Source organism: Alternaria arborescens (genome assembly GCF_004154835.1).
Source record: "Alternaria arborescens strain FERA 675 chromosome Unknown contig_6, whole genome shotgun sequence".
In the NCBI taxonomy this organism is placed as follows: Eukaryota; Fungi; Ascomycota; class Dothideomycetes; order Pleosporales; family Pleosporaceae; genus Alternaria; species Alternaria arborescens.
Window position 1 is genome coordinate 85,777 of NW_021167861.1, and position 23,197 is coordinate 108,973.

The window sequence follows — 23,197 nt, forward strand, 5'->3', positions numbered from 1 at the left end:
GCAAAAGCGTGTTGCTGCAGGTTGCAGGTGATGTACAAGCGCCGGCACGTGATGCGGTGAGGGCACCCCTGTCATCAATGCCGAAGCGCGTCGTGAACTTCGCGATTCAGAAGGAGCTCCAAACTGGGGAAGCAGCCACGACCACAGCTCTTCGCCCCGCCAAAACGACCGTCCCTCATCCACCGTCGGCCCAGTCGCCCTTTCCAGTCATCATCCCCCAAGCCCGTCGCTGCCCCAGCCCCCCGCCATGGGCTCCCGATTACACAATGCTCCCATTGTGATAGACAATGGCAGTGGTACGATCAGAGCTGGATTTGCAGGAGAGGATGTGCCGAAATGCTTTTTCCCGTCATACGTAGGACGGCCAAAGCATGTGCGGACAATGGCAGGCGCATTGGAGGGTGATGTATTCATAGGACCACAAGCACAACAATACAGGGGGCTTTTCAAAATCAACTACCCATTGGAGCACGGCATTGTTACAGACTGGGATGACATGGAGCGGATATGGCAGTACGTCTACACAGAAGGCCTCAGGACTGTCAGCGAAGATGTGAGTTGGACCATGGCGGACGGTGCCTTTTGCTGCTGTTGAGGGGCATGGAGCTAACCATTCATCCTTTCAGCATCCCGTACTCCTTACAGAGCCTCCTCTAAACCCCCGAGAGAATCGCGATACGGCTGCCCAGATCCTGTTCGAGACGTTTAATGTGCCCGCCTTGTACACATCAGTCCAAGCTGTCCTGTCACTATACGCTTCCGGCAAGACGACTGGTCTTGTTCTAGACTCGGGAGATGGTGTCTCGCACGCAGTACCCGTCTTCCAAGGTTTCGCCATACCTAACAGCATCAGGAGAATAGACGTGGCAGGCAGAGATGTTACAGAACACTTCCAACAACTACTGCGGAAAAGCGGTCGCGTCTTCCATACAAGTGCTGAGAAGGAGACAGTCAAGAACATCAAAGAGGCAACAGGATACGTGGCGCTCGACCCGGCCAAAGAAGAAAAGGACTGGTCAGGCTCGTCCAGATCCGAGGGTAAGAGCGTCGACTATACACTACCCGATGGCCAGAAGATAAAGGTAAGGTCAAGCCGATGAAGCATATCGAGTACTAGCTGACAGTGTAGATCGGAGCGGAACGCTTCCGAGCGCCCGAAATACTCTTCAACCCTGAGATCATCGGTCTGGAGTACCCTGGAGTGCACCAGATTGTTGTTGAGGCGATACACAGGACCGACATGGACCTCCGGAAAGCGCTATACGGCAACATTGTACTCTCTGGTGGTTCCACATTGACAAAGGGATTCGGAAACAGACTGCTCCACGAAGTGCAAAGACTGGCGGTGAAGGACATGAGAATCAAGATCTTAGCACCACCGGAGCGCATCTACACCACGTGGACCGGTGGCAGCATTCTTGCGGGCCTCAGCACTTTCAAGAAGGTGAGTTCCTTATTCCCAGCACGAGGCTTTGGACAGCAGACTGACACGTGCATGCAGATGTGGGTAGAGAAGGACGAATGGCAGGAAAACCCAGACATCATCCACACCAAATTTGCATAAGCACCGACACGTTGCGGTCTGGCAACAGCAATTAGTCCGAACCCGTTTGTTCCGCCTCCGCATCATCTTTCGAGAAGGAGCTACATAGGCGCATCGGTAGCGCTGTTGCAGTTAGTCATGGAAACGAGGTCCCAAGACCTGGGGTCAAGCCAACCATGAGCGAAGAAACCTGGGGGCTGCACGCTTGGTTGGAGGAAAGAAGATCTACGTGTCAGCCGGTAGCCGTAGCTTCTAGACGGGAGAGCTACCGTAGCATGTTCCTTTCCCCGCATTCGAGTGCGTTTCTGTTACTTAAGCGCGAGCATGGTTCGAGAGTGTCGGTTAGGTAAGGGGTACGAGGGGACGAGAACACGTGCATGACAGGCGTTTGTGAGCGCTTTGGAATACCCCTATGATTATGAAGCGTACAGAATACCACAATTAATCCACTTGCGACTGTGCACACGGAGCGCGAAACTGCCGTGTCAGTATCAGGAGGTTTGGGCGAATGAGTGTGCCAAGGATCGTGAGGTCTCGTCCAGTCTTGTCAGCCATGGTGTGACCACGGTCAAATCACCGATGCCTCACTCTGGCGCAATTCCACGCAATGTGCAACACATATTACACACAATGGCGAAATGACATGCACAAATGGCATTACCCCGGCCGCAGTCATCGCGTAAGCGCTGCAGGTACCTGATCACAGGGCCGGCCACGACAAGGGGCCACGTACATTTTCGTCACCGCAAGCACAGAGCCACCGCCGCCTAGACTTCACGATGCTCGACGTCATGCACGACGGGGCGTCCGGAGGCTCGGACAAGTGAGCTGATCGTGCGCGGTCACCAGGCAGAGCAAAATAGGGAGAGAGAGAGGCGGAAGTGGTTATTGCTTTTTTGGAAGACGCCACCAAACGCTCGAGGTTTACTGTGCCTTGCAGAAGAGTGAATGTTGGTGCATGCAGTGAGGTGTCAAAAACAGCAACACCAAGATCAAACAGGCAGTATCAGAATCTGCAACCGCTCCACGTCGGTTCTCCTCTATTCCAGGCACGCCCGATGGCAAGCGCAGAGCGTATGCGGCGTATGCATGACGCGAGCCAAACTTGAGACGCGCGAAAACAGCGAAAAAATCTCTTCCCGCCTCCACATTCTCCGCCGGGAAGCGTGTGCTGGCCATCGCGGAAGCTGGCACATGGGGCCCAGTTTGCGTATGGCGCCTTTGCGTCAAATTTTCAGCCCGTCACCTCAGCATGCTCAGTCACGCTTCGGCAAGCTGCGATGCGCTGCTGCGGTTGCTGCGGAGCCAAGGTCCGGCCTTTCGATAGCGTCATGGGCTCGATCGCTTCGCTCCTTGTCCTCCGCTGCACCTGACCATTTCCCCTGGCAATCTCTTACCCCCGAGAAACTAGATTCACCCAATCAGCGCATTTTGAGGGGGTAATGGTAAACTATTCATGGCGCTGAGAAATTTCCTACACTTGCGTTGTTAGGGGACGCATGATCCATTGACTGCCGTTAACTGCAAAGTGTCGCTCAGACTTCCAAGGCTTCTGAGCTGGCCTCGTGCGCGTTTGGTTCGTTTCGTGGCGCCGAAAAAAAGCTTGCGCGTGAGAGATTTTACTTGCCTTGCATTTGAGTAGTAAGAGGGGATCGTGATCAGTGCGAGGCTGCATGTTATATAAACCCTCTACCCCAGTATGTCTTGTTGTTGAGTACCATCGATCAACAACCACTACAGATCTTCCCGGAGCTACTTAACATCAACGCTACCCCAGACTCTACCAACGATAGTCGCCACTTGACTTTGCTCCCATTCCATAACACTACACACAACCTCATACCAGCAACCGCATACCAAACAATCAAAATGGTCAACTTCCACATCAGCGAGCCTCACCCATCCGCCGGTGCTTACATGTACTCTGGCCGCGGCGGCGCTGGCAATGCTATGCGCATCAAGGCCACCGAGGTCACTCCTGGTCCCACTGCTTCCGGCCCTGCCTCCCGCACCAAGTTGCCTCCCCCACCCAGCAACGCCTTCTACGCTACCGGTCGTGGCGGTGCTGGCAACATGAAGAAGTCTGAACGCGCCATCTTCAGCTTCGACGAGGAACTTCAACAGCAAGAACGCCTCCGCACCCAACAAGCACCTGTCTACCACATCGGTCGCGGCGGTGCCGGAAACCTTGTTGATGAGATGAAGCCCCGATCCCACCGCCAGAACTCCGCCTCTTCGACCACCAGCTCATCGAGCGTAGAGAGCGAGAAGGATGGCGTACGAAGGAGCATCGAAAACACCTGGCAGCGTCTGAGCAGGCAATTCTCTCACCAATAGAGAGAGCGCCGCTCAGTTCTTGCTTCCCGTCTTCACTTCTTCAATTCCTATTATCGGCATGAGAGCTGGTTCTGATTCTCTCATCATCATCATCTCCCATCAAAGCATTTCCATCAGCACGGCGTTCCAAGGAGATACTGCATCTCCAACTGTATCATACCACCAAAAGTTCCTTTTACGACATCTTCTCTTTCTTCCTTTTATAACGACATACCACACAACCATCGAGGAGCCAGGCGCCAACCTCCGGCCATCAACAAAAAGTTTATACCCGGAAATGATCGTCCTGCTCTTGCGAGAGAGGGCTTACTTAGGAGATATTATACCCCCAGGCCAGTGAAAGGCTGGTGAGGAACAGGACAGTTGTCCTGCCTCAGTCTATAGTTTAATTGACATTTCAAATGTTCATACTTGTGTGCTACTTTGCAAATTGTGACTCTTGAATGTAGATGCAATATTGTACAATCTTGATGCTACGTTGTGCTGTAAAATGCATATGAACAACAACAATCATCTTACAGTAGCAGATCTCTTTCTTCAGTCACCTCTCTCACATATCTTCTTCTTTGACAAGCACAACTTCTCCCCCTAGTTCTCATAATCCCCCACCGTTATGTTAAAAAAATAAAAAAGGCCAACGCTCACCACAACCACGCGTCTCCAGCTAGTCTTCCCCTAGCGACCCAGAAACGCAGACTAACCATCATCCAGATGCCAAGCAGCGTCGGTGCCCCCCGCTCGCGGAATAGTCGCCGTATGGCATATAGCCTATTCCAGCATCTACTTTTGTGGCGTGCAGATCTAGATCGCCCACCCCGCGACCAGACCTGCATGCGGGAGCGAAGATCAAAGTCTGCATGCAAGTAGGGCAAGGCCAAGAGGATCCTGTTCACCGGAAACTGGAAAAAAGTCCATGTGGAGAATTATGCAGACGGGATCCTGTGGGACGTGTAAACACTCACCGGAGGTATTTAGTGATCTAGCTCGTTCGCAAAACAGAGTGCACAGCAGGACGGGCAGCAAACATGTCTGTGAGGATAGCGACGATTTGTGATTATGCAATATGGGTACACGTAGCCAATTTCTGATGTCCGTTGAAAACGGGACTCCAAACCCAAGCGCCCTAGTATGAGTAATCTTTTGGTTGGCCCTCAATACAGGCTATGATGCATCCCAGGATGACTTTGCAAAGATGAGAAGGAAAGAAAAAAAAAGTAACGAAAAGAGTCTACCAATACATGACTTTGAAGCCTTCCAGAACCAAGAGTCAACTCTGACTAGACCATGCAATTATTCTACGTTTGTTCAACGCCTAGGAGGCTGATTCTTGCCAGCCGCAGTGGTGATCAACATCTTGAAACCGTTCTTGAGTGCTACCATGTCAGGATAGACGTTCTTGTGTAGCTCAAACGCGTTCGGTACGACCTTGATAGGCCATGCACCCCTAGGTCCCTTGGCGCTCATCTGGAAGCAGATCCAGAAGTGACCGGGGTATTTGGGCATGCTGCAGAATGCGTACATGGAGCGTGAAGCGTTGGCCTCGCAGTAGACCTCTAGCCATTTTTCTGCATCAATGTTAGCTTTTTTTTTTTTGCATGTTTGGTAAGGCGTGAGATGCAATGAACTTACCAGTATCTTCTCGTGTACCAGGTTGGAACTTATCGTCTCGTGTAATTTCTGTGACCTTGCGCGCCATTGCCTCCACGTGGTTGACGATTAACTCGTCAAGATCGGAGTATGTGTGCTTTCCGATCTTGAGTTGCTTTCCGAGCGAGAACTGGTTGGGCTTGTTCATTTCGAGAACGTCAAGATGTTGGTATGAATTGTTGGACACTTTCCATGTGACAACGAGATGATCGAAACCCTTGGACGATGGACGAATGACCAGGTCACCAGTCTCCTTTCCGCCCAGGTACTCCTCGGCTTGCATAGTGTTGAAGGAAAAGAAAAGAGGATGGTTGACGACACGGTTGGGCCGACCAGACGCAACTTCCTTCTCCTTTTCGGCAGCCTTCTTGTCGAGAGCTTCTTGCGCTTCGTCCCACTCGCCAGCCGCGCGGTTGTAGGGCTTCTTCTCTGGTTGTCGGATGAGATCGTCTCGAAGCGACAGTTGAGCGGTGAGAGCTTTGCGGTTGAGGTAGACGATTCGTGCGCGTACGATCTGGTTGTTCTGGTAGACATGGCGAGGCTCTTGTCCACCACTGCCAACGCCCTCTGGAAACTCCGACTCGGAGACACCACCTTCGATGCCACATTCGAGCTTGACTTCAATGTGGTCTGGGAATGTGCGCCTGATGGTAACAGGTACAACCATACCCTCATACAGGGTCTCCTCCGTCTCACCAGTCAACATTGTGAACATCTCGCTGCCAGACAAGAGTGCGAAAATCTGTCGAATTTCCTCGTAAGGGTTGTCGAGCTCAGCACGAATTGTCTCAAGCGTCGCGCGCTTACGCTGACCGAAATTCTTCTCAATTTCATTCGCGTAGTCTTCGAGCGCCAGATCGTTGACCAGATCGGTAGTCTCCTCCCGCACCATCTTTCTGACGACAGCACTGGGGCCACCTTCATCTGTCTCAGCCTTGACATCTTCCTCATCCATGTTAAGAGCATCGGCAACCATTTTCCTGGCAAGGTCGTAATCTTCTGGGTGTACACGGGTGTAGTCCAGGTAGTCGGACGACTCCTCTGTTGAATCATAAGGAATATACAGGAAACTGGCGCAGTTCTGGAAGACCTTGGGGCCCATAGCCGCCTTAAGGTCGCGGGACTCAGATACACCAAGTAGATCGAATCGCGACAAGATCTCATCGCTGTTCGCCTGGATGGCTTTGATCAAACGATCGGCTTTACGAGGTCCCAGACCGCACACGTAAGGTATCAACTTTGATAGGTACTTGTCGTCGTAGGTCTCCGGTAAGTCGATACCCACAAGATTGACCATGTCTACCATAGCGGTTTCGAGTCGGTCGAGAAGCTTCTCTTGTGGAATCAGGGTTTGGTTCGGGATAAAGGGAATCGAAACGATGTCTTTGCCAAGCGATGCGTATTCTGCCAATGGGTTTTGCAGATATCGGCCAAGAGCAACACAATACCTCGTTAATGCGGGATACTTGGGGAACTCGGCGACAGCCCGAGCACTTGTGTGGTAAAGACGAGCGACCTCATCGTTGACCATAATGACTTCCAACGACTCGTACTTCTCTTCACCGGTGTCTTCGTCTTCGTAGGCCGGACCTGTTAGACCTCGCTGACCGATAATCTCTTGTATGTCCTTGTACAGCTTACGTGTCTCTACCGCGAAGCCACTGACACCAATGACGTCTGGACGGCGACGCTGTATTACGTCTACCAGCTTCTCGATGTCTTGGCCTTCAGGAATACCACGCTCTGCGTTCCCAAGTCGCATCTCGACTAAGCGGCCGTGCTCAAGAACCCGTCCGTCGTTCTCGACGTAAGCCCACATGATTGCGTCTCCACGTTGACCCTTGCCGTTGGTCAGGCAGAGGACGTTAGGTACGGATCCGAGAGGTGCGCTCTTCAGCTTGTAAGGTGCCTGGTCAAGCTTGTTGTAATAGTTTTCTCTGGCTGATGCGGCAAGCTCGTCTTCACATCGAGCGCGCAGAGTTTCCTTAACACCGTTCGCGATGAGATCCTGTAGCTTGCCTAGAGCAGCACCGAGCAGTTCCTTCCGAAGGTTGTTCCAAGTGTCGGAGATGTCGCTGACACCATCGGAGATGATCTTCTCTTCAAGTCTTGTCTTGAACGTGTTGTAGTTGCCCATGGAAATCTTGACCCGAACGAGACCTTCCGCCTCAGCTTTCAGCATCTTCAAGAAAAGATCTGGTCGACCCTGGAGATCCGAAAATGTTACGCCGCGGAGGTATTTGAACTCATAGTAGGGGTGGTCTTCTGTAATCTTGCGCATACCCTTGTCGGTGCGGATGCAGTCGATCTGAGCATTCTGGTAGAAGCTACCGCGCAAGTATCGGCGCAGACGCGAGCACATCTTCAAATCTTCAACAAATAGAAGCTTGGTGGACCTGAGAAGGGTAGCGCCAGTCTCTGGAGCCTCGGCCATTTGGTCGGCGAGCTCCTCAACCTTGTACGGCGGATCCTCGATAGTATACGCGCCTCGACTAGACCCGTCGACCCTCTTCGCGAAGTCCTCTGGTGTGATGCCGATAGCCTTGACGAATTGGTTTGCCTTACCACCCCGCAACTTGTCGAAAAAGCTCCGCGCGTTGTTGGCACGCTTCTGTGTTCCATTCAATTCTTGTCGGACTTCGTTGATCTCTTGCGAATACTTGTAGTGCAGATAATCCTGAAGTTCCTGAATCTCTTCGATAGTGATGGCTCTGGACGTCAACTCCTCGATCTCGTTATCGGTGATGTCAGAGTATACGCTCTTGAGGTTCTCGTAGTTCTGCCTGAGGGCGTCACGCTTCTCTGCGAAGGCCCTGAACTTGAGATCGAACTCGAAGACTTCCCACAAATCGGCTTGGTTGAGCAGGCGCTCCGGTCGTGCATCCATAGGCGGCGGGTTATCAATATCGTCGTAGTCATCGTTGTCGCTCGGTGCATGGATGAGGTAGTCTTTTCGATGGTTGAAGATAAAGGGAACTTCGTAGTCCTCAAGATTGATGAACTCAAGAACCTTACGCACAGCCTTCTCGAAAGGTTGCAAGAAGTAGCGCGGAAGACCCTTCTTTGGCCACAGCATGTTGCTGATCCAGGTAGCTTCCTCGGTCAGGCGTGCTTGCATGTCCTCTGGTGTGAGCTCGATCTCCTTGAAGGATCTCCGGGCCAATTGCAGTCGCTCGGGAATGTCAGTCTCGCGGATAACGTTGTCTTCATCCGTAAGCATGCGCTCCTGCAATTGCGATGGCTCGAAAACATCTTTGAGTTGGAGTTCACGGCCTTCGCCAGCTTGCTCATCCTCTTCAGCCTCTTGCATCTCCAACGCCCAGTCGTAATCTGTGCCATCACCAAAGGCAGCCCTGTAGTCTTCCTCAGCGCCTTCGTCCAGACCGGCAGCTTGCAGTCCTTTCGTGATCAAGTTTATGCCTGGTTGCGTGACATCGCGGTCGTCTTCGATCTCGTCTTCGAACTTGTCGTCCTCGATGAAGTCATCAAATTCGTCGCCTAGGCGCGCGCGGGGCTCGTCGTAGTCTTCGTTTACTTCGTCATCGGAGAAGATGTCATCGACACCTCGAGACTTTACGCGCTCTTTGTGGCCACGCTTGAGACGCTTGAATCTCGACTTTCTCAATGTTAGCGATGTCGACACTTCAACACGGCATGTCTTACCTGTTCTTCCGCCGGGCGTTCAACCTCGACACCGATCAGGTCCAGATCCTCGTCGTCGAGGGCTTCCTCCTCTTCACGGTTCTTCTTCCTCTTTCTGCGCTTGCGCTTGCGCTCCGCGATCTCATCTTCTTCGTCGTCCTCGTCTGCGATGAAGCCTTCACCTTCCTGAGAACTGGTTAGCACTTCCCGAGAGCCAAGTCAGTACGGGCAAGCTTGCCTGTCGCAGTCGGTCTTCATCGTCGTCGTCTTCCTCCTCGCTGGAGTCGTCGATGCCATTTGTGCCATTTGTCTTCTTCGGCCTGGATTCACCGGCCTCGCCAGCCTCGCCATCGAAGTCCTCATCCTCCTCTTCATCGCTGCCTACATCGGCGATTGTGTCGAAGAAGTCCGCCATGGTGTCTTAGGACAAGGAGAACGCGTGAGTTGATGGTACTTTCTCGAAAGCGCGATGGACGATTTCGGCGAGCTCTTGGCCGTAGAGTGGGTATCGTGCTGCGGCGATTCAGCGGGAGGCAGATTCGGGCGCAATGGAGGTAAAGGAGAGAAGAAAGGCAGATGTCGACTCTCAAAGGTTCGCGCAGCCATCGGCCGCGTTAACTTTCGGCCGCACTGACGCTGATCACGTGATACTGGGATTCGCGCTAGGGGGTAATACCAGCAGCAAAGCTGACCATGCCCAACTTGGCACAGCATGCTACAGCTACGGGCATCAAACACGTGGACTTGGCTAGTCCCGTCCATTACGTGCATCTAGTCATGTTCTCAGGTAGGGTTTGAGAAGGATGCGAGCTCCGATGTACTAGGCGCTTCAGCAACGACTCAGATGCTGAATACAACACATCAACTGCTATCGCTCTTATGCTTCCGAGTAGTACTGGCAAGCGAACGAATGCGCGTTGCATATCTTGAGAGTAAACGTAGTGGACAAATTCGCACCTTGTATATGCGATTCGTCTGCTGCGTCAGGCACATGCTCGTATTCAAGATACGCGCCTTGAAGTTCTGCGCTAGAAGCAGGTGAAGCATGGCGATGATGAACCATGCGAGTCTGAAACCTCCTGAACAAGGCATCGTGTAATGTGTATGTACTTATCAAAGGCTCGTTCCTTGTAGGACCCATAGGTTCGACAGCATTCTTTTTCTCGAAAGCGAAGTTGCATCTTCCATCGCTTGCACTACCCGCAGCCCTGCAGAGTGAGTTGATAGACGTTAGACGCTGCGTGCTTGGAACCCCACCAGCGCGCCCCACTACCTAGCCCTGGAGACTGACACGACGACGACCTCTCCTGACTTGGTTTGCTGTCAACGACGCCTGAGACATTCTCCTTTATACCTGACCTCCGACTTTCCAATCGGTCCCCGCACCCTCTTGCCCGCGCACACTCGCTCGTCAGGCGCCCGAAAAAGGACAAACCAATAGACGCTGTCCTCCTTTGGGCTATTTCCGTGATTGGCGTACCATCGTCGACACAGCGTCGGGCGGCAAACTCGAAACCAGAGCCAGCATACACCCTCTTCTGCACCTGGGCTCCTTGTCTCTGACGACATAGTCCTCACCTTGCAGTCGCTGCACCCCTTCACCTGCACCTGCACCACCACAGCGCCCGGCGCAAACCTGCAAGATGGCTGAGTCGTCCTTCAAGCAGAAGACGATGAAGAGGAAGAACGTCAAGGGCCTAGCACTGAGCGCTCCCCCACCCAAGCCCGCTCCTTCCGCCGGAGATGCCCAAATACCTGGCGCCCGAGCCAACGATGAGAAGCAGGATACCCTTGAGATTGGTGTTGAGTTCCAGCTAGACCTGAAGGCCGAGGATCTGATAGTGCTGCGGGAACTGGGTCACGGAAACGGAGGAACGGTCAGCAAAGTGCAGCACGCTGCTACCAAGGTTATAATGGCGAGGAAGGTTAGTAGCAGGCTAGTAGGGCAGACACGAGGGAGAAGACTGACAGGGGCAGGTCATACATGTCGAAGCGAAGAACGAAGTACGGAAACGAATCGTGCGAGAACTCCGAATCATGCACGACTGCAACTCGGATTACATTGTCGACTTTTACGGTGCCTTCCAAAATTCTTCCGGGGATGTGATCATGTGCATGGAGTACATGGACGTGGGGTAGGTTCAGGGTGGTGCATACGATATGCTGGGAGTTACTGACTGTTATACCAGGTCGCTCGATTGGGTCTCACGAACATTTGGACCAGTCCGCGTCGACGTACTCGGAAAGATCTCAGAGGCAGTGCTCGGAGGCCTCGCCTACCTCTACAGCGCCCACCGTATCATGCATCGCGATCTCAAGCCCTCGAACATCCTCGTAAACTCAAAGGGAAACATCAAGCTGTGTGACTTCGGTGTCTCAAGTGAGCTGGAGGGATCTATCGCCGAAACATTCGTAGGAACAGGCACATACATGGCGCCAGAGCGGATACAAGGGTCTCCCTACACCGTCAAGTCCGATGTGTGGAGTGTTGGACTTACGCTGATGGAATTGGCCATTGGAAAGTTTCCCTTCGCTGGAAGCGGCGATGACGACGAAGCTGGAGGCCCACAGGGTATCCTGGATCTTTTGCAGCAAATCGTTTTGGAACCCTCACCAAAGCTGCCAAAGAGTGATGCTTTCCCGTCAATTCTTGAGGATATGATTGCGAAGTGCTTGATGAAGGACCCAGCGGAGCGACCAACTCCCAAGGAACTATACGTAAGTTTTACAGGACTCTTTCTGCGACGTATAAATACTGATCATAGCAGGACCATGACGCTTTCCTCCAAGCCGCGAAGCGCACACCCGTCGACTTAGAAGCATGGGCCATATCCATGATCGAACACAACAAGCGCAAATCTCACCTCGCCCCTGCCGCACCCGCGGCGACCATCAAAGAGAAGCTCCGCGAGCGATCTCCTCCCCACAAGCGTGATTCTAGCGATCCCAGACAAAGAGTAGCCAACGGCGAACAGGAACCTGCACCCCGACGACCTTCATACCCAACACGAACATCGAGCAGCGGCAATGTTATGAACCTGCCCATGCGACCTGCGCCGCCTGTAGACGGCCCAGGAAGTAGACCAGGGAGCAGGGGACCGTCGGCGAATGGGTTACCACCTCAACCCAGGAGGTGGAACAGCGAAGTGCAATAGCTGGGCAAACTACGTTTGGGTACTAGAAGGCGGATCTGAGCGAGTATATAGAAGATTTCACGGGCATTTTGGATGGTCTCTGCTGGATGTTGGGACTATGTTTATCAAGTAAAATGGTCAGGAGATTTCGCCTTGATGGCATGTTAGAAAGGAGCAGGCTCGTTGTTATTGACATTCGACTAGCATCAAATTTCAGTTGTCCATATTCCCATCACAGGTGCCATAAGAAGATCATGACTGGCAATTTAGAGTTGGGTAAGTCACTATCATTCACTTTTCAAGATACAAAGCAGTTTGTGTGCTCATAAGAATTGTCGCCGCATAGATTATGCATAGCCAAACCGCACTTCGAGCTCAAGAAATCGAGAGCTGAGATCACGATTTGAATGATCGCAGATGTGGCTCGCTGGTCTTCTGTCCTCATTTTCACGGGGGTTCATAACTATCGAGAATGTTCTGCAGTCCTTATTGTAACATTTTGCTGGTCACAGAAGGCATATACTGTTGCCAGCATTATCTACTGCAATCCGTACATCTCTTGTCGCCATCGTAATTCCGTTCTCATCCATGCCATAACCCTCAACTTCATTCTACAGTAATATTGTGTTTACTGCAACTCGTTGCCATAATAGCCGATGGGCTCAGTATTTAGCTGAGCTCATCGAACAACGCATGGTTTCTGCACACCCTCCTCCCACTGAATCGTAATCTCTGGTACTTGCGGGTCTTCTCAGTAATATTGGCAAGATCTAATGGAAACCCTGCCTTATTGCGTACAGATTGCATACGGCGAAAATAGGCTTCTGTGCAGCGATCATCGTCTTCTTCCTCAAATGTATCGGGCCATTTGCAATAATACTCGAACAAGGATACGGAAGAGGTGTCATCGCCACAATTTTGGGGGTGGCGCAAATTGTTTAGGGACTGTTCTGCGCGATCGCGTACGCGGTCTTTGACTTGGTTACGTGTCTCAACATAGGTAGTGATCCGAAAGAAATCGTTTAGGAACGCTTTCCAATCGAAGGCAAAGGTCTTTCGGACAGTATCAACCATCAGCCCCGGAAGCTCGGCTTCATTGCAGTAAGACCCGAGCGTGGCAGTTTGGCTAGCATGGTATCTTTCTCCGGATCTTTCTTCGAAATCTAGATCTCGAAAGGCCATTAGTCCAACCACAATATCCTTGCAGCAATCGCAATGGATCCATTCGTGATCATCTATGGGTATATCGTCATGATGAAAGTTGAATTGGAACTGCGCGCTGAACTGAGCTCGTGCACTGTCCTCGATGAGATTCTGGAACTGTATGCTCAGCACTCTGCAGTGGTAGTAGAGAAAGCGATCTTGATGCTGGGCGCGCCCACGAGCGAGCCAAGATATATCCAGAGTTGAGAGGCGTTTCAATACAAACTCGTGTTCAGCTTCCGCTCGAAAGGTTTGGGAGACCTGCCGGCAAATGACCCAAAGCGTGTAGTCGTCGTCCACATGATGAAGGACTCTCGACCAGATCTCGACAGGCAGGTAAGGTTGTATTTGCTGCGCGATCATAGCCGGCCATCTGATGTTCATCAGGATTTGAGTTTGTGTTGGTATGCATCTCACTTACGGTGCATTGGCAGAGTCTGTGTTATCCAGAGAGGAGGTCATCGTGGCCCGAAATCGATCCGACTTGATCGCGGAGCAGGAATGTGTCGAAGATAAGAGGGATAGAGGCGGCGCCTAGTTAGAGCCCTTAAAAGAGGACTTGGGTAGAAGAGCGCCTGCTGACATGGTCAATGCTGACATGCACTTATGAAAGAGCGACGATCCGTGTAATTATGCACGACGGCAGTGAGCCCACTTATGATTGCCCAGCCCCTCATGCAGATACCCATGTACCACGAAGGTCTGACCCGAGTGATGATCATATTACTGGGGATCTGTGGGTGTGGAGGTACGAAGTTAGTGGATGATTCACATAGTTCTCTTATAGTCACAACTTACCTGTCCGGAAAGTGGGGCTTCTGTGTTTACGAGATATGATAGCATCATTTTGCTATTGCTAGAGAAGATTCATGAACCATATACAGATATAAAATTCATCGCCGAATGAATTCAAGGGCAGCGGAGCAGGTCGAATTGGATACAAAGGATCATCCTCCCCCATCCACACCGTGCACCTTACTCTAAGAGAGCTCACACAGCGGATCGGCCTTCCCTCTCATCGTCATCTCTAGGTGGGACCATAGCAATCCTCATACTGTCCTGTCGCATGATCTGTCTTTGCTGGTCTCTCACCAGTCTCATGGGTCCCCGATAGAACGCCGACAACAGATCCGAGATGTTGAAAGCATCAACGACAGCGCTGACCGGCCCTGCAGCAGGGCTACCCTGTTGCTTGTATGGTAATGGTGAGAAGGCGAAGAGAAGAAGGACTGCGAAAATGGGCATTTCGCAAGCGAGGATGAGCGAGGCGAGGCCGCTGTTGATATCATGGAATGTCATGTATTTAGTAGGTTTGAGCGCGCCATGGCCCGCAAGTAGGGAGATGATAAACTAGTAGTGTTGTCAGCATACTATACGAATCTCAGACTAAGCAAAGGAGTGTAGAACTTACCGACTGGAGGAAGTTCAGACCAAGAATACCCTTGAATGTCGCCAGCTTGAGTATGATTCGATGCTCCTTCAACAATTTCTGGTTGAACTTATAGAACCTGAGGGAACTGATGATAGCGACTGTGGTGGTATATGCGACCAGAATCGTGAGCCACAGGTGTGCGAAATGTACGTTGTTGGACTGTTTGCAGTAGGTGCCGGTAGCAAGGGTAGCTGCGGTGGCAATCCATATGATGATACTGGTCGGTATAAACTGAAGCACGCCGTACCAAATACGCTGAAAAGGGTCAGATGAAGTCCAGTTGTCTTGACGATAGGATAACAACTTACCTTCAGCCAATTTGGACTGTTTTCCTTGAGAGTACCTTTGGCTCTCGCTCCTTCTCCGAATAAAGCGTCAAAGCCCTCACGACGCGAGAGCACAAGATCGCACATGAACAGCAGGAATGCCGATAGCGCGATGGAACAGCCGAAATCAAGTGAATGTACTAGGTATTCTCCTGCGTCTTCTCGCCAGACGACGAGAAAAGAGAACAGCGCCACCCATGGTACCAGTAACATGATCCGGATGATCTGTCGTTGTTGTACAGGATTCGAGTAGTTGAATGCATGAAGGGCGATGAGAATACCGACGACGATTGTGCTGAGGATGGCACAGGCTCCAGAGAGAATTGTTGCGAATTGGTGGAATGTAAGGTTACCGACGAAGGGCACAATCTCAGGGCCACGGGTATCCTCAACTGGACATGTCTTGGAGTCCTTTCGTCGCTCGAGATGGTTTCTTGCTACCAGTATAAAGGTATCCATAACCTGGCGATGGTACCCCGCTTGATAAGATGTGGGAGAATACAGCAGTAATGCAGAAAAATGTATGGCTTTGGTAGCAACACTGTGGAAGATAAAATAGAAGTCCGATGAGGAGAAAATAACATAATCGTTCCTAACGACTTGAGCAATATATACTTACAGTACAATGTTCATCCCAACCTAGCTGGTATACCCGCATAACGTAGCCACGCTTCAGGCCACCCTCGTGCCGGTGGCTGAGCCATACAAACCATGCCATTCACGACCACCGCTCAGAATGCCAGATAAAGGTAGAGCGACCATTGCAGCTCCTGTAAGCACTACTTGAAGCAGTCCTTGGCGAGGCTTGTACCTATCTCTAAGGTGCTTAGCAGACCCTTGACGCAACCCGGGTATAGCGATGAGGCGCAGTATGGCATGATGCGTATGATTCGCGGATAAGATATTTGCTTGCGTGGCAGAGCGCTGAGTTTGGCTAATGCTATAAGCCCGCAGACGCCGTTCTCCTGCTGCGCGAAGGGCACCTGAATAGGTATAGTGCTGAGGCCTGCTTTAGGGCTGAGGCTTGCTGAGATACGATTGGTTGACGAAGTGAAGAAGGGGATCATGACGATATGCATAGCACAGTTCGCGTTTCATGGGAGGCCGAGCGCGACAATCATATCCGTACGACGTCTTGCAGTTTGAAGACACCCTTGAGATGGTTGGTAGTGTAGATTACGGGTGCAACGCGAGAAGGCGCGGCCATCGCTAGCGTGCCAAGATTCCGAAGCGGTGGACAGTGGCAGAAATAATTCTAGGATTGGGGCATTCGCGACCAAGAACGTTTTGCGCAAAGAACCTCAGCGCATACATCCAGGGACCTCTGCCGTCACAAAACTAATTGATAAGAAGACGCATACTCTATCTTCAAAGAAAGGGTCGCTGCTCCTCTTAAAAAAAACATGGCTATGGAACGCGGGCTCAAGCCCAGCACTTCGCAACCGCGGCGCAAGTCGCAAAACGCAGCGCCCATCGACGACGAAGACACCCGTGCAGTCAAAGAATTCACCGAGGCAGCCACGAAGCAATATGGACGCGGCGATCGCATACGGCCAAAGTCAGTCAAGGACAAGAAGCTGCGATCCAACATCAAGTCGCTCGAGGCGAAGAACAAGCAGGCAGCGATAGAGGCGAAGAATGTCGAAGTTCTGCTCGAGAACAACCCTGGATTGATGGAACCCGAAAACGAGCTGGAAAGGACATACAAAGTGCGACAAGATGAAATTAAGCGGGAGGTTGGTGTCGAGACGGCAAAGAAGAGCTTCGAGCTGCGGTTAGAAGGTCTTGGGCCATACGACGTATGCGAATACAGTCGCAATGGTAGAGACTTGTTGATTGCGGGCAGAAAAGGCCATGTCGCAACTTTCGACTGGAGAGACGGAAAGCTTGGCTGCGAACTACAACTCAACGAGACGGTACGAGACGCGCGATGGCTACACACGAGTAATCAGAAGAACTTTGCGGTAGCGCAGAAGAACTGTGTCTATATCTACTCGGGCGACGGTGTTGAGATGCACAAGCTCAAGAACCATTCCGAAGCCACACACCTCGAATATCTGCCATATCACTTCCTTCTTGCATCGGTGTCGACGGCGGGCATAGTACGATATACCGATGTTTCTACCGGACAGTCACTACAGCAGCTTTACACAAAGCTCGGCCCCTCAACCGCTCTCGCACAAAACCCACATAACGCAATCCTACACGTCGGCCATCAAAAAGGTCTCGTCACATTGTGGTCGCCCAACAGCGCTACGCCCCTCGTCAAGCTCCTCCCACATCGCGGCCCAGTACGAAGCATCGCGGTAGATAGGTCAGGAACCTACATGGTCAGCACATCACAAGACCGACGCATGTCTGTCTGGGACATCCGTATGTTCAAAGAGATGCATCAACAAACGCTCCGCGTCCCGGGCACCACGCTCTCCATCTCAGACCGCAACCTCACAGCCGTCGGCTTCGGCACGCAAACCGCCATCTACAAAGACGACCTCTTCCGACGAAACGCCGAAGACCAAACTCCACCCATAATGCCGTACATGGGCTGGGGCGGTGAAGGACTAAACATTGGTCGCGTACGCTTCTGCCCCTTTGAAGACGTCCTCGGTATATCACACGACAAGGGCTTCTCCTCCATCATCGTCCCTGGTTCCGGTGAACCCAACCCTGATACCCTCGAACCGGGCACCAACCCTTACGAGACTTCCAAGCAACGTCGCGAAACAGAAGTCCACGCTCTTCTCGAGAAGATCCAACCCGAGATGATTGCGCTCGACCCCAACTTTGTCGGTAACCTTGATTTGGCGACCAACGAGGAGCGGCAGAGGGAGATCAGGGCGGCGAGAGGAGAGAAGGAACCGGATAAGGTGGATATGCTGAAGAAGAGGGGTAAGGGTAGGAACTCTGCGCTTAGGAGATACCTGAGGAAGAGCGGGACGAAGAACGTGATTGATGAGGAGAAGGAGAGGGCGAGAGAGGCGCTGAAGAATATGCAGAGAAGGCAGATTGAGAGGAAGGAGAGATTGAAGAAGGAGTATGGTCCTGCGCTTGAGAGGTTTGCTAGGAAGTGAGCTCTAACATGCTCGCTTGTTAAGATACCATACTGGCGTTGGGGGTGAAAAGCATATTTTTCATCAGCATTTCACGGCGTTTATATAACTGATCTGGTACCCCTTGATAGTTGATTGAGGCACTATGTTGAGAACGAACAATAAAACTCCATACCCATTTTGCCTATCTAAAATGCCTAAAATGCCCATGATATCATAAAAGTCATTGATGCGTATTCTTCTAAGCCACAACAAGCTCAGGCACCTGTTCAGCCGACTGCTCCATCTCTCCTCTCCACGCCCTTGCACTCCTTGGCCACACCCTCTTGTAGAGACTGACAGCAACAGCATCCATAGGGCTAATCTTGCCATCAAAGGTGGCCTTGAAGTATCCATGCGTACCCAAACTCTCCTTGATGAAACCGCTCCTTCCACGCTTCGTCCATAGAGGCAAGCTCTTGAACCACTTGACGTCGCCGTCGTTGAAGAACATGTAGCGGACTGTCACGACGCGCTTGTTGATCTTGTAGGGGTGGCCGGTCAAGATGATGCGCTTAGCGATGATGCGGTTGGTGGAGGGTGGGAGAGATGTGCCTGTCGCAATCAAGCGGAGTGAGGAGGGATGGTCGGGAGAGGGTGTTTCACGTGTGAAGAAGAGGAGGGGGACATTGCCCCAGGTCAGAGGACCGATGAAAGACGCAATGGCCGACTGGCCAGGGTGGAGGAAGCGGGAGAATTTGTGCACGTTGTTTGGTGTGTTTCCAGCATGCGAGAATAGCTAAGGAACTGTCAGTACTAGATGGTAAAGCACACGCTCGTAGTAACTTACTGGGTTAATCACTATCCTCCTTGGTCCACACTGCACAATCATCTCGGTCTTTGACTTGATCGGCGATTCGTGCTCGGAGCTGAGCAGAATGCTGTAGTTGCAAGCTGTGCGCTTGTGCTCGTGTCTGAGCAGGGAAAACATGGCCATTGGCCGTGATTGAATTTCCTGGAATTGTAATGGGACGCCGCGAATGTGTACGCTTACCCGAGTTCCAGGCTTGACACCACCAGCCCAGGCTTCGCGCATGAACTTGGTCGCTGTGCGCTTGTAGTCAGAGATGTCGAGCAACCGTTGCCACTCCTCTGGCTCGTATGGTCGATCCTCTTCTGTTTCCCAGTGGCTGTTCTTCAGACTCTTCAATCCTCGGTAACGGATCAGACGCTCTCGCGCGTTAACATTCGGGTGCAATTCGATCTCATCAGGGAACTCCAGGTCTTCATCCTCTTCGGTTTTCCTGGACCTCCGGTACTCCTCGATCTGTGCAATCTCGTCCTCTGGTGATGGATCCAGGAACATCTCCGACTGCGGGTACTCAGATGGTCCACCCTCTGTCATGGCCTTGCCATCAACATCCATGCCTTCTACACCGTCTGCCGGGTGCGCAGGCTGACTTTGATTGTCTTCAACGTCCATCTCGTCGAAGTCCTCAAGATCAGAACCTGAGTCGGACATGTCGTCAAGATACCATGCGGACTGGTAGTTACTCGTGCCCTTTGGCAAACGCCTCTGTTTCGCAGGGGCGACCTCCTCTTCCTCGTCTGAAAAGTAGTGGTGATCATCGAGTAGAACACCCTTGCGCTCAGAAGGGGCAATGGACGTTGCGTAGTTGGTAACGTCATCCATGAGGGTCTCTTCCGGAGCGAGATCTGCCAGATCATCCTGGTCTTCCGTTGGACGTTCTAGAGTATCATCGCCCTCTGTGTCAACAGCCATCTCCTCTTCTTTGTTCTTCTTTCTCGCCTCCAGCGGTGCAGCGACAATCTTGTCGACTTGGAAGTCGCCCCAATCTCCGACCTGTACTAGCCTGTCGGCTTTCAGTCCAAGACCTCGGACAACACCGGTAATGACAACGTCGCCAGTACCGTCCTCACTGGCAGCTGACTTGCCACCAGGCCAGGCAATATCCTCAATGAACATGTAGCTTCTCTGGTCTCTCCATCGAACACCCTTTGTGGTGGTTGTGCATAGCGATCGAACGAGATTTGCGCCTTCTTGTCGGTTGTCGAGAGAGTAGACGCGCTCGGTGGAGGGTAGCCAGTGGGTGATGTATGATTTGAGCGAGGAAACGACGGATGGCCTGGCTTTGGCAGGCTCAACCTTGTCCAGTCCTTGGACGACGGTGAAAGTGTTTGAGATACCCTGGCTTTCGACCGACTTCAGTATCAGCTCGCCCTCTGCATCGACCTCTTCATGCGCCGACAGGATAAAGACAACAAAGTCAGCGACACGGCAGGCGTCAAGAGCCGCCAAAAGATCCCTCTTGACGATCAGGTACTGCACTTTCTGCTTGAAACGGTCGATGCTTGTGCGCGTCCATCCTGCCTCGGGAACCTCCTCTTCAATGTCCAGACTGGAGTTCAGGCTGCGCACAGCTGCCGCGGTAGAAACGTCTGAACACAGCGGGATAAGAGCGGTGATTCTTGGCGCACCATCCTTTCCGGCGAATACGTTGGAAGACTTTGCGTGCTCGTGGTCCTTGTTGATGCGCATCTGCTTGGCGCGGTTGCGGCGGTCGATCTTGCTCACGACTTGCTGGTGGGGGGTCTTGCGGCTGCCGAATTCGAAGGAGAGGGAGTTGACCTTGCCTATACAACACAGTCAGCAAAGCTCGGCCTGGTGGTGGTGAAGGACGCACCCTTGCTCTGCTCCTTGAGCGCGCCTTTGGTGGCATGGCGAGACTTGAAGCCCTTCTTCTCTTTCTTCGTGGTACTGCGGTGGTGGTGCGATTGCGCAGCGATGGGAGCCATGTTGTTGCCGCTGCCACCTGATTTGAACCGAAAAGGAATGGACGCCACTTTGACTATTCGGTATCAAAGACAGCGCTACACTGTTTGGTGGTGGAGAGTGGGATGGCGATAATTTTGACCCGTTATCGATAAAGGTGCCTAAGTGGAATAATTTTGGTTCCTCGGCTGTGGCGTCATGCGCAACATCCCTGCATCCCAGCCCTCGCTCTACTCAACCACTCTTCGCCTCACATATCACACTCTATGCATTGCCTCCCCAAGCCTGAAAATGTAGTTTTGCTTTGAAAGCAGATTTTCAATCTGCCATAGCCACAAAGACACGCCTTCAAACATGGCACACCTTTGACTTCCGCTGGCGAAGCATGTTTCGGCAGCGACCAGCGCATGCAATGAAAGAGCTTGAAAGACATTCACTATACCTAAGCATTACACTTCGATGGCCAAGTCAAGACAAGTCCCAGGATTATCATTGACCCTTGGAGAAAGATGATTACATGTTCTCAGCACAACGGTGGGTTGCGCAATTATAGCGCCACGAACAGGTCAATCAGGTAACCAAAACCCCCCTCTTGGACCCTTACAGATCGTAACTTGACGATGTTTACATTCGTTGTCGTAATATAGCGGTAGGAGGGTCATGCTGCCACTTCGTGATTCTTGGTGTGCTCTCCTCGTTCTCTTCTGTCGTTTTCACGGACGTTTACAGTGGACGCCTGTGTCGCTTCTTCGACTATTCTCGACAATATCGAGTCTATTGCGGGTGATTTTTGCGATGCCCATACTGTCTCAAAAGGATATAAACGAGCTGGATGCAGGGTCAACAGGGCAGACCTCAAACGCAAGCTGCCAGACTCCCGCTGCGCAACAAACCTACCAGCGCGCCATTCCACGCAACCTAGTCAATCCAAATCCCCCTTCATCACAAAATGTTCAGCAAACATCCACTCAATGCACTCTAGTCAAGCCAAATAACGACACCTCCGTCAACGCGCCAGCACCGTATCCCTTCGGACCGGATCAAATTGTGGGCCACCCTACAGGCTTACAATTCCCTCGCGACAGGGCAGATGCAGTCAAAGTTCTCGTTCGCCTTCTCCTCGATATACTGGTATACAGCTATGATGTCGACTTTCACGAGCTCCATTTCGCTCTCGCTACATCTTCACCGCATCTGTGCACTGCGAATCTCTCTACTCGAAACACCAGTCTTCTGAATTTCCAGGAGATGCGTGTTGTCCTCGAGTATGCCGATGCCGTTCATAAAGCATGCGAGGCAGTCATCGACAACACCCAGAGTCTACTAAAAGATGAGAACCGCAATGTTATCATCGATCTCATAATGCAGCCAGCACAAACCCTCGGGATCGACGTAGCTTACGTTTTCGAACAGCTCTACGCTTTCCGGTCGCACAGATGCGATAGTGGGAACCATAACAAGACACTACTTTATACCAAGACATCATTTTGGACACGACGGCGTGGCCTATTACCTGGCAAATTGGGTATGGACAAGAATCAAAAGCTACTTGCACGCCGACTTGTCTCTGACGATATAGCTGTTGCACAGCTCGGCACAAGGTCCAACGAGGCGCTCGCGCTAGTCCTGGGCAAGGCGATCAAGCAATACAACAAAAGGCATTGCAGATACGGAATGGCCAATATTAAGCGAGATGTATACGCTGAGCCTCCATTTGTGGCGTTGAGAAAAGAGGTCATGAGGTGGGAGCTTCTGCGAGAAAAGTCAGCCCAGGATGGGAGCCAGCCTTCAAACGTAAAGATTCAAGCAGATTGGAGGATGAGCATGCAACCCAAATACGAAATCGCCGAGCGACACAATCGGAAGTTAGACAACCGGTCCTATCATGGGATGGGCAGTCTGCCAAATACGGCACCGCGTGGGAACAGTCATAATACGCGTAGGCCACGCTCTTTTCATGATCTACAGGCTATACAGGAACAATCCGAAACACCGACCAGACCACAGTCTGTATGCAACATACGCTCATATATTATGCCTCGACCAGACGCAGCTTGTCGTGGGCTATCGACGAACTTTTAGTAGGTTGCGTCGACGCTGAGGCATCTGG

At 51.9% G+C, this 23,197-nt stretch overlaps 9 protein-coding genes across 9 annotated transcripts; 5 read left to right on the forward strand and 4 right to left on the reverse strand.

Annotated features, from left to right (window-relative positions):
• Positions 1 to 247: 247 nt before the first annotated feature.
• AA0111_g3223 (Actin-like protein) lies at positions 248 to 1,564 on the forward strand (the record flags this gene model as incomplete). Its single annotated transcript, XM_028649084.1, has 4 exons — positions 248 to 553; positions 627 to 1,082; positions 1,130 to 1,444; positions 1,502 to 1,564. 4 exons carry the CDS (start codon positions 248 to 250, stop codon positions 1,562 to 1,564), a joined length of 1,140 nt encoding a protein of 379 aa, XP_028509148.1.
• A 1,848-nt stretch (positions 1,565 to 3,412) lies between these two features.
• AA0111_g3224 (hypothetical protein) lies at positions 3,413 to 3,880 on the forward strand (the record flags this gene model as incomplete). The annotated part of the gene is made up of 1 exon (XM_028649085.1): positions 3,413 to 3,880. The coding sequence occupies one exon, from the start codon at positions 3,413 to 3,415 to the stop codon at positions 3,878 to 3,880; it is 468 nt and encodes a 155-aa protein (XP_028509154.1).
• Positions 3,881 to 5,185: 1,305 nt separating this feature from the next.
• AA0111_g3225 (Transcription elongation factor) lies at positions 5,186 to 9,584 on the reverse strand (the record flags this gene model as incomplete). The annotated part of the gene is made up of 4 exons (XM_028649086.1): positions 5,186 to 5,445; positions 5,510 to 9,143; positions 9,191 to 9,355; positions 9,408 to 9,584. The coding sequence occupies 4 exons, from the start codon at positions 9,582 to 9,584 to the stop codon at positions 5,186 to 5,188; spliced, it is 4,236 nt and encodes a 1,411-aa protein (XP_028509153.1).
• Positions 9,585 to 10,812: 1,228 nt separating this feature from the next.
• AA0111_g3226 (hypothetical protein) lies at positions 10,813 to 12,324 on the forward strand (the record flags this gene model as incomplete). Its single annotated transcript, XM_028649087.1, has 4 exons — positions 10,813 to 11,094; positions 11,147 to 11,304; positions 11,359 to 11,887; positions 11,938 to 12,324. 4 exons carry the CDS (start codon positions 10,813 to 10,815, stop codon positions 12,322 to 12,324), a joined length of 1,356 nt encoding a protein of 451 aa, XP_028509152.1.
• A 648-nt stretch (positions 12,325 to 12,972) lies between these two features.
• AA0111_g3227 (hypothetical protein) lies at positions 12,973 to 13,968 on the reverse strand (the record flags this gene model as incomplete). The annotated part of the gene is made up of 2 exons (XM_028649088.1): positions 12,973 to 13,879; positions 13,928 to 13,968. The coding sequence occupies 2 exons, from the start codon at positions 13,966 to 13,968 to the stop codon at positions 12,973 to 12,975; spliced, it is 948 nt and encodes a 315-aa protein (XP_028509151.1).
• Positions 13,969 to 14,496: 528 nt separating this feature from the next.
• AA0111_g3228 (hypothetical protein) lies at positions 14,497 to 15,723 on the reverse strand (the record flags this gene model as incomplete). Its single annotated transcript, XM_028649089.1, has 3 exons — positions 14,497 to 14,856; positions 14,918 to 15,193; positions 15,247 to 15,723. 3 exons carry the CDS (start codon positions 15,721 to 15,723, stop codon positions 14,497 to 14,499), a joined length of 1,113 nt encoding a protein of 370 aa, XP_028509156.1.
• Positions 15,724 to 16,667: 944 nt separating this feature from the next.
• AA0111_g3229 (putative U3 small nucleolar RNA-associated protein 7) lies at positions 16,668 to 18,335 on the forward strand (the record flags this gene model as incomplete). Its single annotated transcript, XM_028649090.1, has 1 exon — positions 16,668 to 18,335. One exon carries the CDS (start codon positions 16,668 to 16,670, stop codon positions 18,333 to 18,335), a length of 1,668 nt encoding a protein of 555 aa, XP_028509155.1.
• A 220-nt stretch (positions 18,336 to 18,555) lies between these two features.
• On the reverse strand, positions 18,556 to 21,110 carry AA0111_g3230 (Ribosome biogenesis protein; the record flags this gene model as incomplete). Its single annotated transcript, XM_028649092.1, has 3 exons — positions 18,556 to 19,092; positions 19,144 to 20,948; positions 20,999 to 21,110. The coding sequence occupies 3 exons, from the start codon at positions 21,108 to 21,110 to the stop codon at positions 18,556 to 18,558; spliced, it is 2,454 nt and encodes an 817-aa protein (XP_028508847.1).
• Positions 21,111 to 21,882: 772 nt separating this feature from the next.
• On the forward strand, positions 21,883 to 23,169 carry AA0111_g3231 (hypothetical protein; the record flags this gene model as incomplete). Its single annotated transcript, XM_028649093.1, has 1 exon — positions 21,883 to 23,169. One exon carries the CDS (start codon positions 21,883 to 21,885, stop codon positions 23,167 to 23,169), a length of 1,287 nt encoding a protein of 428 aa, XP_028508848.1.
• Between the last annotated feature and the right edge of the window lie 28 nt (positions 23,170 to 23,197).